General features: G+C 41.1%; 1 protein-coding gene across 1 annotated transcript in view; it reads right to left on the bottom strand.

Moving 5' to 3' along the window:
* LOC137259829 (tyrosine-protein kinase Fer-like) overlaps positions 1-14,550 on the bottom strand; it is a 43,601-nt gene extending 29,051 nt beyond the window's left edge. Inside the window, exons 1-2 of the mRNA XM_067797449.1 lie at positions 14,341-14,550; positions 6,830-7,042 (exon numbers count right to left, since the gene is read on the bottom strand). Of these exons, the coding sequence (XP_067653550.1) occupies positions 6,830-7,042 (213 nt within the window). The 5' untranslated portion in view covers positions 14,341-14,550. The remainder of the gene's footprint in view (positions 1-6,829; positions 7,043-14,340) is intronic.
* Positions 14,551-15,204: the final 654 nt, after the last annotated feature.

The following is a 15,204-nucleotide window of genomic DNA, read 5'->3' as shown; positions in this document are numbered from 1 at the left end:
TTAAGTTTAACTGAAAAAAGTGAAATGGTTCTTGGCCATCGGTGCATCGCTTTCATTTGTGCTAATAACAATCTTTTATTGCCGTTTAAAATAAATAGTTCTGACTTCGCCGTGTCCCAAGCATCCATTTGTCCACTATAAGAATCACTGTCTGTAAGAATGAGTGTGACTGAATCGACAACTCATTAATACGTCTGGAACTTCCCAGGCTGAATTTCTGAGAGAATGAAAAAATGTGTTCCTCCCATGTCACTTTTTTCCTATCAAAAATTAAAAAACAAAGTCCTACCGCCATCATCACTTTTAAAAAAAATGTGCCCAAGAAATATTTAATTCTTTTTATGCAGCCTGACTGCAGCCTGAGTTAAAGAGATGTGAACTGTAATATTTCTTGATAAATCAAAAATATCAAAATATGACTTTGCACTGCTCCATTCATACAGATATGGATATATCCCCTTATTACAAACTCATAAATCCATTGTGTTGAAGTTTGGCATAACAGTTTGATTGTTTTTTTTTCGTTTTCATAGTAATGTACACTGACATAACCCTTTCAAAAATTAGAAATGTATAAACAAAGCATAATCAAAGCACAGCAGTTCTTCATGGAATGAGCTTCTGAATTTTGAAAACATGTTAATGAATACTTCTAGAGCTATTGGTTGAACAAACTTTTTCTAAGTACTAAGTTTGCTGAATATTCTTCACAGATATCAGAATCCTTTAGATGAACGAAGGTGTTCCCCAAAACTGAAAACAGCCAAACCAACAGTATTCAAGTTACTCATTTAACAAAATGGTCTTCATGCAGACAAATGGAAGAGAGATGGTCAGTTGTCCTTGGAAAACCAAAATACTCCTGAGTGAGAGAACAGGTCAACACAGTGACACACAGGCAGAGCAGACAGACCACTGGCTCTTCCTGTTGTCTCCCTACTTTACACACTGACACATAGGAAGAGCAGACAGACCACTGGCTCTTCCTGTTGTCTCCCTACTTTACACACTGACACATAGGCAGAGCAGACAGACCTTTGAATCTTCCTTTAGTCTCCCTACTTTGAACACTGGCAGACAGACCTCTGGCTCTTCCTGTTGTCTCTCAACTTTACACACTGACACATAGGCAGAGCAGACAGACCTCTGGCTCTTCCTGTTGTCTCCCTACTTCTCACACAGACACACAGGAGGAGCAGACAGACGTCTGGCTCTTCCTGTTGTCTCCCTCTTTTACATCCTGACAGACAGGAGGAGCAGCCAGACCTCTGGCTCTTCCTGTTGTCTCCCTACTTCTCACACTGACACACAGGAGGAGAAGACAGACCTCTGATTCTTCCTGTTGTCTCGCTATTTTAAACACTACACACAGGCAGAGCAGACAGACCTCTGGTTCTTCCTGTTGTCTTCCCCTTTTACACACTGACACACAGGAAGAGCAGACAGACCTCTGGCTCTTCCTGTTGTCTCCGTATTTTACACACTGACACACAGACAGAACAGACAGACTTCATGCTCTTCCAATAGTCTCCCTATTTTAATAGACAGACCTCTCTGACTCTTCTTGCAGCCTGCTTATTTAACACACACACTGACCACTGCCTTTTACTGTCATCTCCTTATTTATATACTGACACAAGGGAAGAGCAGTTTTGCTCCTTATATACTCAACTATAGCAAGATCAAAGATGGAGTTCAACCAGACAATACTGATCTCCATGTCGTGAAACTTTAACCAAAGATGACTCGTGAAAACCAAGCTTGTCTTAAGAGGTGTCTAATGGGATCGGTTGGTCAGGCTCACTGACATGGTTGACACACGTCATCAATTCCCAACCGCACAGAACAATGATGTGAACACTGGATTGTCTGATCCAGACTCAATTATTTACAGACTGACATCAGATAGCTGGAATATTGCTAAGTGCAGCATAAAACTACTCACTCACATAACCAATGACTGTACTGAAATATGGAAGAGTTAATAAGGACTTTATTTGTATTTTTAATGTCCTTTGTAGTTGAATAAATAACTGTTCATTGATAACAACAAAGACGAGACTCTCCTGATACTGCTTCCTGGTAGAGCTGACGTACTCAGCTTGACCTATTTAGTATTACAACTCTATCTGTCCAGTCACTCACTCAATGGGCTAAATTCAGACTCTCTCTATTCCACACAGCAGCAGACAGACAGTCTGTCTAAATAGCAGCTTTGTTAACACAAGTCATCTGTATTTTTCAGTCATGTAGCAAATCCTCACGTTAACATGGTTATCACCATTTCACATGCAACATAAGTTATGTCAGCTGTTCTTGACGTCAATATCAGTATTCTTTGTAAAACCAGTATGTTGTTACTTTCATGGCTATTTCAAGTCTGAGCCAACCTTAGTGACAAATGAATGGGCCATAGGCAGACATAAATGCCGGCTAGACAGGGATGTCCAGGTTCATACACCAACTAAATGTTGTTAATAACACAGTTTCACAAACATAAATAAAAACATCATAATACATGCTACTAATGAACATACGTTTGGAAGTTGGACAGAAGGATTCACCCGAAACACCCCCGTTCATGGATACACAATAACGTTTGCGCCAACACATTTGCAACTGACACCTTTTCTGCAGACACCCGTGTAGATTAGTACGTGGTTGTTTTCACTTCGGTGTTCGACTTGAATGAGAGCAGTCACACTTTACTGGCTCTCTCTATGTATAATTGGGTGGCTCTCTCTATGTATGTATAATTGGGTGCCTTGCTCTATGTATAATTGTCTCTCTATGTATAATTGGGTGGCTCTCTCTATGTATAATTGGGTGGCACTCTATGTATAATTGGGTGGCTCTCTGTATAATTGGGTGGCTCTCTCTATGTATAATTGGGTGGCACTCTATGTATAATTGGGTGCCTCTCTCTATGTATAATTGGGTGGCACTCTCTATGTATAATTGGGTGCCTCTCTCTATGTATAATTGTCTCTCTATGTATAATTGGGTGGCTCTCTCTATGTATAATTGGGTGGCTCTCTATGTATAATTGGGTGGCACTCTATGTATAATTGGGTGGCTCTCTATGTATAATTGGGTGGCTCTCTCTACGTATAATTGGGTGCCTCTCTCTATGTATAATTGTCTATGTATAATTGGGTGGCTCTCTATGTATAATTGGGTGGCTGTCTATGTATAATTGGGTGGCGCTCTCTATGTATAATTGGGTGGCTCCATGTATAATTGGGTGGCTCTCTCTAGGTATAATTGGGTGGCACTCTCTATGTATAAATGGGTGGCTTTGGGAGCGTGTTTGGATCTAGTTTGTAGACATATGGTTGAAAAAGTTGGAGATTACACATTTGATGCATCTTTTGTGTTGTGTCATATTTTGGACACACTATTGTAGTATTCTGTTTGGACACTAGCACTGTTGTGTCATGCTAGGACACACTCTGATAGTGTCTTATTTGTACACTTGAATTGTGTCATGTTTGAAGATATTTCTAATGTTGTAGTTGGTATTTGTAAATATATTTGAGCATATTGGGGTTATTCATATTTGGGAATAAAACTATGGAATACAAATTAAGAAAAGAGCTCTTTTATCATTTGACTCTGCATTTACCAGCTTCCAATGCGGCCCAGAAGTGATCAACACAAATGGGGCATTGATCAACAAAACTGGGGCAGTGATCAACAGACATGAGGCACTGATGAGCATGACTGGGGCAGTGTTGAACATATCTGGGGCAGTGATGAACATGACAGGGGTAGTGATGAACATAGCTGGGGCAGTGATGAACATGACAAGGGTAGTGATGAACATGACTGGGGCAGTGATGAACACAGCTGGGGCAGTGATGAACATGACTGGGGCAGTGATGAACATGACAGGGGCAGTGATGAACATAGCTGGGGCAGTGATGAACATGACAGGGGCAGTGATGAACATAGCTGGGGCAGTGATGAACATAGCTGGGGCAGTGATGAACATGACAGGGGCAGTGATGAACATAGCTGGGGCAGTGATGAACATGACAGGGGCAGTGATGAACATGACTGGGGCAGTGATGAACATGACAGGGGTAGTGATGAACATGACTGGGGCAGTGATGAACATGACAGGGGCAGTGATGAACATGACTGGGGCAGTGATGAACATAGCTGTGGCAGTGATGAACATGACAGGGGCAGTGATGAACATGACTGGGGCAATGATGAACATGACAGGGGCAGTGATGAACATAGCTGGGGCAGTGATGAACATGACAGGGGCAGTGATGAACATAGCTGGGGCAGTGGTGAACATGACTGGGGCAGTGATGAACATAGCTGGGGCAGTGATGAACATGACAGGGGCAGTGATGAACATGACAGGGGCAGTGATGAACATGACAGGGGTACTGATGAACATAGCCGGGGCAGTGATGAACATAGCTGGGGCAGTGATGAACATGACAGGGGCAGTGATGAACATGACAGGGACAGTGATGAACATGACAGGGGTAGTGATGAACATAGCTAGGGCAGTGATGAACATGACAGGGGCAGTGATGAACATGACAGGGGCAGTGATGAACATGACTGGGACAGTGATGAACATGACTGGGGCAGTGATGAACATGACTGGGGCTGTGATGAACATGACTGGGGCAGTGATGAACATGACAGGGGCAGTGATGAACTTGACAGGGGTAGTGATGAACATGACAGGGGTAGTGATGAACATAGCTGGGGCAGTGATGAACATAGCTGGGGCAGTGATGAACATGACAGGGACAGTGATGAACATAACTGGGGCAGTGATGAACATGACTGGGGCAGTGATGAACATAGCTGGGGCAGTGATGAACATGACTGGGGCAGTGATGAACATGACAGGGACAGTGATGAACATGACAGGGGCAGTGATGAACATGACAGGGACAGTGATGAACATGACAGGGGCAGTGATGAACATGACTGGGGCAGTGATGAACATGACTGGGGCAGTGATGAACATGACTGGGGCAGTGATGAACATGACAGGGGCAGTGATGAACATGACTGGGGCGGTAATGAACATAGCTGGGGCAGTGATGAACTTAGCTGGGGCAGTGATGAACATGACAGGGGCAGTGATGAACATGAATGAACATGAGTGATCAGTCTTGGTCAATGAATCATGTTTTTGTCCATGGATCAAACTTGTGTCCCAGGATCAGACATGTATCTAAGGATCAGACTTGTGTCTATGGATCAAACATACATACAAGGTTCAGAGGTTTGTCCAAGGATCAGACTTGTGTCCAACGATCAGACTTGTGTCTAAAGATCAAACATACATACAAAGTTCAGAGGTGTGTACAAGGGTCAGGCATGAGTCAGGCATGAGTCCAAGGGTCAGACTTATGTCTAAGGATCAGAGGTGTGTCCATGGATCAGACTTGTGTCCAAGGATCAAACATACATACAACGTTTAGAGGTGTGTCTAAGAATCAGAGTTGTTTCCATGGATCAGACTTGTATCCAAGGATCAAACATACATACAAGTTTAGAGGTGTGTTTAAGGATCAGAGGTGTGTCCATGGATCAGACTTGTGTCCAAGGATCAAACATACATACAAGGTTCAGACTTGTGTCTAAGGATCAAAGTTGTGTCCAAGGATCAGACTTGTGTCCAAGGGCTTGTCATACAAAGACACTTTATGACAAGGCCTACACTATTGTGACACTTTTCCCATGGGTAGTCACTGTTTTAAAGAGGGCTGTCTAAACACGACACTGTCTGGCTTGTGCCACACAGGTGCCATCTAACAGTATGCTGTTTCACATTTGCTGTGTAAACTTGAATGTTTCACACTATTGTCCAAACACAACCGTCTTTCAGTTTTACACACGCTGTCTGAACATGAAACGATTTGAACTACTTGAACTGACTCACTACTTAAATAGCAATATCCCTCCCCCCACCACACTGAGGATGCTCAGGATGTAATGATACGCTCGTCATACAAATGATACTATCAATGATAGACCCTTGTTTTAAACATTGGAAATGACACAATTACCGGTTATGTACATTTCCCAGGAACAGAATTTTACTTCCTCATTACTGTCAGAGAGAGTCAACCGGTCTCTGATCTGAAGGAAAGATGGCGGAGAGTTTATCTTCCTGAAAATGTTCAACAGTGATACTGTCATATGACGAAAGGAAACCCTGATAAATTAATGAATAGAATATCCCCAGATAATCTCTGCCTGCACAATTAAAGTTAGATTTCTTGAATAGTGAGATAATCCCTGCCAATTTGTGTGAGGAAGTTACACTCTATGTATCTTGGCTATCTTATGAAAGGGAGTGAAATTACCTGAGTGAGGAAGTTGGCAAGTGAATGACTAAACATGGTGGGGTAGGCTGGTGGATAAGGTGCAGCACCAGGACCTGAGCTGGATTCCCCACATAATGTGTGAAGCCTATTGCTCGTGTTCCCTGATGTGGTATTGTTGGAATATTGCTAAAAGCAGCATAGAACTAAATTCATTCACGTCTTACTCAAGATGGCTACTGATTATCTCACTACACAAAGAGTGGTTGGGTAGCCAGGTTGTTAAAGCATCTTTATGTCACACTCAAGACCTCGGTTCTATTCTCCACACGGGTAAATTGTGTGAAACCCGTTTCTGGCCTCCCCTGCCATAATTTTGCTAAAACCGATGTGTAAACCCTCTGGTGTAAAGAAGTGAAATTATCCCTGTGTCACTTGTGGAAGGCAGCCTGTAATAATCTAATGTGTTGTTTCATGTGACAATCTATACTCGTCGTCATGTCAGGAAGTTGGAAACTCACGTCGTGATAAGCCGAGAAGTCCAGAACGTCCCGGAGGTCCAACTTCTGTGCTTGCTGAAGGAACTTGTTGAGAGATGAGGCGTACTGTCGGTCTGCTTCATAGCGCAGGATCAAGCACTTCCGGAAGTTCTCAAGTAAACGAATCTCGGCATCCTGGAGACTAAGCAAACCCTCATGGGACACCCTTCCCTGGAGGTCACTGCCAAACCCCATCTGGAAACAGAAACAGACACAAGTCAAAACGTGTCCTGAACCACATTGATGGATGCCAGTTCCTAACTGGAGGTCGTGGGAAATTGTAAATGGTTTTGGAGTCATAAGGAAGAGAGTTCCAGACAGTAGGGGCTGCATAGGTGTGAGAACACTGTCCCAAGTTTTCAGGCTAAAGCTGGGCACAGTGAGCAGATCCTGACTGTTGGCTGTTCTATTTGATTTCTGCGTCCAAAGTAAATATTTTCTGCAATAAAGTTTACGTCTCACCTCGATCAAGACAAACCAGCTACTTAGGCATATCAACTTTTATCAAGTACAATAAAAGAGTCAAATATACTGGTACATATCTCCTACCAGTATTCATATCATCATGTATTGTGTGTGTAATGCATTGCTGCACAGGGCTCCATTTAGTGCTTCCTTACTTGCACTTGTGCAACCCAGTTACAAAGTGCAACCTAGTTGAGTCTCACTTGCACAACCTGCAGGTCAATTTTTGAGAAATAATTGTGTATTCTTCTAAAATTTGAATAACTATGGCACTGAAGGGAACAGGTCAAAATGGCCACAGGACAAAATGGCCACACTGACCCTAGTCAAAATAGCCACACAAAAAAGTCAAAATGGCTACATAAAAAGGTCAAAATATCCATACATTATTTCATTGTTTTTCAATACTCATGACATTTGTATTGTTTGATATCAAAGTGTAATAATGACAAGACTTGGTGTCTATTATTGACACACTTTCCTGATTGGTACTTTGAGATACTTCACAGAAGGGGAAACCTCTACTGATGGAGTCTAGTGGATAAACCTATGTCAAAAAGGTATTTCCCTATTCTCAAATACATGAAATGACAATACATATATATTGTCTAGTAAATTATTGGCATTCATTGTAGTTTTTTAGTAGTACATATATACTTTGTAATGTAATACAAACAGTATAACATATGATGCAATATTTATTAAATATGTTTTCATTTTAGTCCTCAAGAGGTCAGAGGGTGTAATGTAGGGATCCTCTAATTGGCTCGTTAATTACTAATCTACACATGATTACAAACAATGTGTAACCTTAATTAATATGTGAATCTAGAAATGCCTCGTTAACCAGGTTGTAACCTATCCAGTGCAAATGACGAAAGCGTGGCATCTGAGATCGAAAAACCCGTTCCTTCACGACTGTCAAGTACCCCACCACCCTTGGGGATTTTACGGGACGCTTTAATTACCCTGCATCGTGTTCGCACCCAATCAAGGTGGTTCCACGGTGATTGAATTAATTAGGGGGAAGCGCTTCAGTTAGTACCGCGGAGCGCACCGTCTCGCGGACAAGAGACGATAGGCCGTCTCGAGTACACGTTACGTCTCGGACTGTTAACTAGCCGCCACTGATCAATTAACTAGTAATCCTTGTGTCTAATTTTATTGTTCTTATACTTCTCAGGTGAAGGAAGCAGTCATGGTCAATCTTCAGGAGGACTGTTGGAATGATCAAGCTTTTGACTAGACGAAACAGCTGACTGGACCATTAGAAGATCAAGCTTTTGACTAGAAGTAACTGATAAACAGTAAAATTAACAGTAAAAAGGTGCTTGTACATGATTAAAGAACATACATATTTATTTGTTATTTGTAATGAACATCAAGTTTTGTCTGTTATAACTTTTCTCATTTTTACACTTTGATATCAAACAATACAATGTCATGAGTATTGAAAAATAATAAAATAATGTAAGGCCGATTTGACTTTTTTGTGTGATCACTTTGACTAGGGGTTTGTGGCCATTTTGACTTTTCTGTGGCCATTTTGACTTAGAAGCTTGAGGCCACTTTCAGAGCTCCAGATAATTTTTCAAGCAATTGGGTATTTACTCCCATGTTTATTTACGTATGAGTAATTGCATTTTCAGGAGAAGTAACTAGCATTTTGCATACTCCCACTATTTTAAAGTATTCAGTACTTTTACACAGTGTCTTTTCTTTACTGGGTAATTAACACTTCTAAATATGTAAATATAAATGCTTCTCAGTGGAAGAAAGTTTTAGGTTATTCTCATATTCCCAAGTAGTAGGCAGTCATTACTGAACAGACGACATGGAAGTCACGTGGCTACTACAATCAACTCCAAACAGTAGGTACAGCTATACATATAGGCATGACTTACCATTTGCTAGAGTTTTGGGTTATTCATTGTCACTGCTATTAGCATACCTAGTGTGGAGTTTAGTGCTATATAAATGGACACATTATTATTATCCATAATTTTCTCCTTAGAAAATCCCTGTCTCATTAAAAAAGCATCTGAGATGTCCCAATCTGTTTGACAAGTCACTGGTTTGTGAGAATGTATGATTGAACCAGTAAAAGCTACCTTGTAAATGAAGACAGTTCCACTAACACCAGTCTGGTGTCACAACGTGTCAACAGTGTGTTATCCACACAAAACATTCTCCATCCAACTGATCATCAGAGAAAAACAATAAAGACAAACATAATTTTTGCTGACACTTTGTACACTTTGTTGATGAGGTATGTGGGCTGAAAACCCGGGGCAGCAATACAAATGAGGACATATATGGTAGGTGAGGTGAAATGGGGCTTAATGTCATTCTTGAGAACATTTTGCTCAAATTTCAGCGTGCACATGTGGTTTACGTTGGTTTTATATGCTAGCTCACTGAGATGCCATGCGACAGTAAAGCATGAACACCCCACTCGGACACATTATAGTCAAGGAGTCCTTGTTGTACCCATTAATGCTGAATGCCAGACTGGGACCAACAAGCACCATATTTCAATATCTTTTGGTATGGCATGGCACAGTGTTTGATATAATGGGGAATTCCCTTAGTCTATACAGGCATTATTACGTGAGTGAAGAACTTTATGTATTGCCCCATGATGTCCAGTGATGTTTGTGGACAGATTCACAACACACTGAGAAACACTCATGTAACACTTTGTTGACAGATACAGAGACATTGCATCCCTGGATGCATCTGAGATGAGTATCTGCTCCGTGACCTCAATGTATATGATCAGCTCCTGATATACGGTCTACCTGGCTGACTCATCATGATGATAACACTGTCCATTACATGACAAGCAACGTTTAACAGTCCAGGAAGGATTTTCCTCACATAACCACTTGTCTTGAATCAAAAAATTACATGTCTTCCCCTAGTTGGCGTACAACACAACATGTACCTTGTAGTTACTATGGGAATCTACAACTTTAAATCATTAAGTGTCATAATAATATAGCCTCACCAATACAAGCATAAAATTATAACTTTTTGGAAGTTCAGGCTGAGGTTGTGGTTGAGGTGAGGTGAGGCATGCTGATGTTGGATGGAGTGGGTTGAGTTGAGAGGTATTTTCTAGGTGAGTCAAACTGAGGTGGGACAAGGTCAGGATTGGTGAGATGTGGCATGTTTGAAGTGACCTGCTGTGACTGTGAGGTAAGCTGGGGTGAGTTGTGTGTGCTGGGGCATGATGACAACTGGTGAGTTGTGGAGAGGTATATGGTGAGGTGAGGTGAGATTGAGTGTGATCTGTTGGGGCATGGTGACAACTGGTGAGTTGTGGAGAGCTGTGTGGAGAAGTGAGGTTGAACTTGAAGGTGGTGTGTTGGGGAATGGTGACAGTTATTGATATAAGGAAAGTTGTGTGGTGAGGAGAGGTGAGGTTGAGTGTGGTGTGTTGGGGCATGGTGACATTTGTGAGTTGGGAAAAGCGGTGAGGTGAGGTGAGGTGAGGTGAAGTGAGGTGAGGTGAGGTGAGGTGAGGCAAAGTGTGGTGTGGTGACATTTGGTGAGTTGGGGGAAACTGTGTGAAGATGTGAGGTTGAGTGTGGTGTGTTGGGGCATAGTGACACTGACAGTTGGTGAGTTGGGGAAAGCTGTGTGGTGAGGTGAGGTGAGGTGAGGCAAAGTGGGTGTGCTGGGGTATGGCGACATTTGGTGAGTTGGGGAAAGCTGTGTGAAGAGGTGAGGTGAGGTTGAATGTAGTGTGTTGGGGCATGGTGACAGTTGGTAAGTTAGGGAAAGTTGTGTGGTGAGGTGAGGTTAAGTGTGGTGTGTTGGGGCATGGTGACAGTTAATGAAAAGCGGTGAGGTGAGGTGAGGTGAGGTGAGGTGAGGTGAGGTGAGGTGAGGTGAGGTGAGGTGAGGTTAAGTGTGGTGTGTTGGGGCATGGTGACAGTTAATGAGTTGGGGAAAGTTGTGTGGTGAGGTGAGGTTGAGTGTGGTGAGTTGGGGCATGGTGACAGTTGGTAAGTTAGGGAAAGTTGTGTGGTGAGGTGAGGTTAAGTGTGGTGTGATGGGGCATGGTGACAGTTAATGAGTTGGGGAAAGTTGTGTGGTGAGGTGAGGTTGAGTGTGGTGTGTTGGGGCATGGTGACAGTTGGTGAGTTGGGGAAAGCAGTGTGAAGAGGTGAGGTTGAGTGTGGTGTGTTGGGGCATGGTAACAGTCAATGAGTTGGGGAAAGCTGTATGGTGAGGTGAGGTTGAGTGTGGTGTGTTGGGGCATGGTGACAGTTGGTGAGTTGGGGAAAACTGTGTGGTGATATTAGCTGAATCAAAGCTAGGTGTGGCGTGGGAATTGAAGCGACCTGGTGAGGAATGTTTAGTTGAGGCAAAGCGTGGGGAAGAGGGGAAGCTAAGCTACCAATGGTGAGGTAAGGCCAGGTAAGTGAAACAGGCATACTATAAATGGTGAAAGATCACTGCACTTCTTAAGTGACATCATTAAACATGGGTATATCAGTATGGTGATGGTAAAGTATGATAAAGACTGTGGCCAAACCTCACATGTGACATCTGCGATTACACTTTCTTGATTAAGATTACGTTCCAGAGGTTTAAACCCACACTCTCCAAGTGTTGCAAATAATTGCCAGTACACAAAGTGAGATAGGTACATCAAATATGTTGTCTGGACTACAAGCTGTCAATATGCTCATGATGTTGATCACTGGATCATCTAGTCCAGACTTAATTAAAGCATGTAGAACATGAAGAAAATAACTTTGTTTTTAACTTGAGATTTCCCTAGTCAGTAACAATATTTATTGGCTTAATATCTGACTGATGAAGCTGATATAACTTCTGTATATTTTACATTGGCAAGCGTGAAGACACTGAACGTTGAATAAGAGGTTCATACTTCAAACGAAGTCTTGTGGATGAAATATTAATCAATAGGTGCCTTATTTCAGGAAATAACACTTTTTCCTGCCGGACTGCCTGGGACTGGTTATTTTCAGCATGGACTGTCAAATTCTCAAATTCACCTGTCTGATGGTCAGGTTAAAATTTAGGCATGTATATGAATTGATATTTCAGGATAATATATCAATATTAATTCACTCATTAAAATAAATAATCAATTCCAGCTGTATGATAAACAGCATCCCTTGTCAAACCCAAATTATTTGCAGGCAGGTAAATATGGGTCAGAGCTTGTAACTGCAAGTTTTACATCTAACCAGCTGAAACTTAGCGGGGTTTTGTACCTATGGAATTTTGAAGGATTTTATAGGATTACTTACCATTACTTAACAGCGGGACATACTGTACACAATAAACTGGGTGATATGATTAAAATATTGTGTGTAAATAGCATGCATCGCGACAAGTGACTCCCACTTTCTGTGTAAACAACAGGTGTATTTGCTGTCTGCCCACTATGACAAATAATTAGGAGATACACCTAACCAGCTGAAACTTAGCGGGGTTTTGTACCTATGGAATTTTGAAGGATTTTATAGGATTACTTACCATTACTTAACAGCGGGACATACTGTACACAATAAACTGGGTGATATGATTAAAATATTGTGTGTAAATAGCATGCATCGCGACAAGTGACTCCCACTTTCTGTGTAAACAACAGGTGTATTTGCTGTCTGCCCACTATGACAAATAATTAGGAGATACACCTAACCAGCTGAAACTTAGCGGGGTTTTGTATTTGGAATTTGTGTTTGAGAATAAGAGGCATATAATGATGATATCTCTTAAAAACTGATTTAAAACCAAATAAAAATCATTCGGTGGTTTCACATTACTTTAAAAGTCACTGTGCACATGAATAGCATTTGTAAAGACATCCACTGGCCAAATTCTGGTTTGGTCATGTGTATCTAGACTGTAAATTAAATACACTCTAAATAAAGCTTTTACAAAGATTATATATGTGTGACAACTATTCATAGCTGAGTACATGCATCCATTCGCCTAGGCTTTTCAGAGTTTCAATAATTAATGTCCTATTTTGGTTGCAATGGCATAAAACACATCTCATGCTTTCTAGTTATGACATGGAGATGTGCAGGTGGTGGGAGATGTGCTAATACAAAAGCTTGTTCCCATAAAGTAAGTGATTTATTCAGCTTGTTCCGGTCTTTGTTTCATAAATGAATTCAGAACACTTGCATTCGACATAAGAAGGATGCATTTGCTTTGATTTTTGTTTTCTTTAAGAGTGTGTTTACACTATCAGCAAAGTATACGACCAAACCGGTATCAGTAGACATTTTAATATGCTCAGTGCATTTACACACAGCAAGTCAAAACTTAATATGAAACTAATGAATAATATTGTCTCATCACCTCTGATTATCCAACACAGTAAGTTTATCCCCTTTCTAGCATACCTATGTCATTGAGACTTCGAAAATTAGAAGTATATGAAGTAATTATATAACTCTGACTTTCAAAGTTTCATCATCCATTCACCATACAGCATAATTGATGATGCAATGGAACAATGATGTATCAGCATGTGTTCTGTACTCAACCATTTACAACTTGTGTTCAATAATGGTCACTGCTTACACAGAAAAATGACATTGCACTTTCACTTTTATGCAACCATATAATAAAATGTAGTTTGACAGAATGTCATTTTCTGTGTGCTGTCACCCATGACTGACAGTAATGACACATGTCAATACCTTTACTATTTATTTGACAATACAATCTAAAACATTGGCAACATAATTGGGCACCATTTCATGTACCTGATTGTCTTGACCTATATCTGCTGCCCAGAGTCTCACATTTGCTCTAACAACCGCTAGAATCGACCAAATTCCACAATGGAATACAACAGCATTCGATTTTCCCCGTAAATCATACATAACGAAATACGTTTAAAGGAACTGACACTATCTGTCAAAGCCCTCCGGCAAATCGCCTGTTGAATGAGATATGTGCAGTGGCAGGTCTCCTTCCCAACTGTAGCTTCAGCGCGTTAATGAAACAGAACGCTTGTGCTTTCTTACCTTTGTTCCAGCCGGCTCACTCTTGAATGAGATCCATAAGGATGTAGTCACACGGTATTAGAATAACAACACATCCGAACCATTTATCTACATCACGTTAACAAGATGCCATAATACTTCCGCTTTTCTTGGGTGCGAACTACGTCACTTGATCAGTTGTTGCGCACCTGTAATGCAACGTCATCAATATGTGTATTCAGGGTTGGATACAAAATGTAATTCAGGTTGTATACGAATTATGATTATTACCGAATGATTCAGAATCTTTTGCAGATGAATATACAAACACAGGAAATGATTAACATGGATATTCCAGAAAACCAGTTGAAAATACATTGTTCTATGTTGGAACATTAAATCAACAATATCCTGTGTCACAAACACACCATACCTACATTCTTTGTATACTTCTGTTATGAGTTCCTTAATGAAAATGATGAACTCACTTCTGTGTTTGGAAATGAATGTGTCTACATTTCAACTAAAATAATTGATAAATATTAAAATAATCTAAGAAAAGGGTACCGAGTTCATTGGACGTTTATGGTGATTGCATCTCAGTATGTTTATTTCATGTTCGTGTGCCCTTTCACCGAACTGATATATGTTCAAATCGACTAAGTTTCTCATAACTATCATTTAATTGTTAGGAAATACTGATAATAAATAAATTACAAAAAAAGAAAGAAAATGATTTATATGGCACCCCCACCTAAAATGAATGTTCAAAGCAAGGACTGGGGCTGTTTCATTGGCCAAAAGTCTCCATGGGTCTTTCAGAAGTTTTCTCATTGGGTCGTCTTGGGCCCCCTTCCTCAAAGCGATCCTCAGTAAAGCACTACACTGTCGTCCGCACGTCTGGGT

This window comes from Haliotis asinina, chromosome 13, assembly GCF_037392515.1.
Source record: "Haliotis asinina isolate JCU_RB_2024 chromosome 13, JCU_Hal_asi_v2, whole genome shotgun sequence".
NCBI lineage: Eukaryota > Metazoa > Mollusca > Gastropoda > Lepetellida > Haliotidae > Haliotis > Haliotis asinina.
This window is presented reverse-complemented; position numbering and strand designations above follow the sequence as displayed.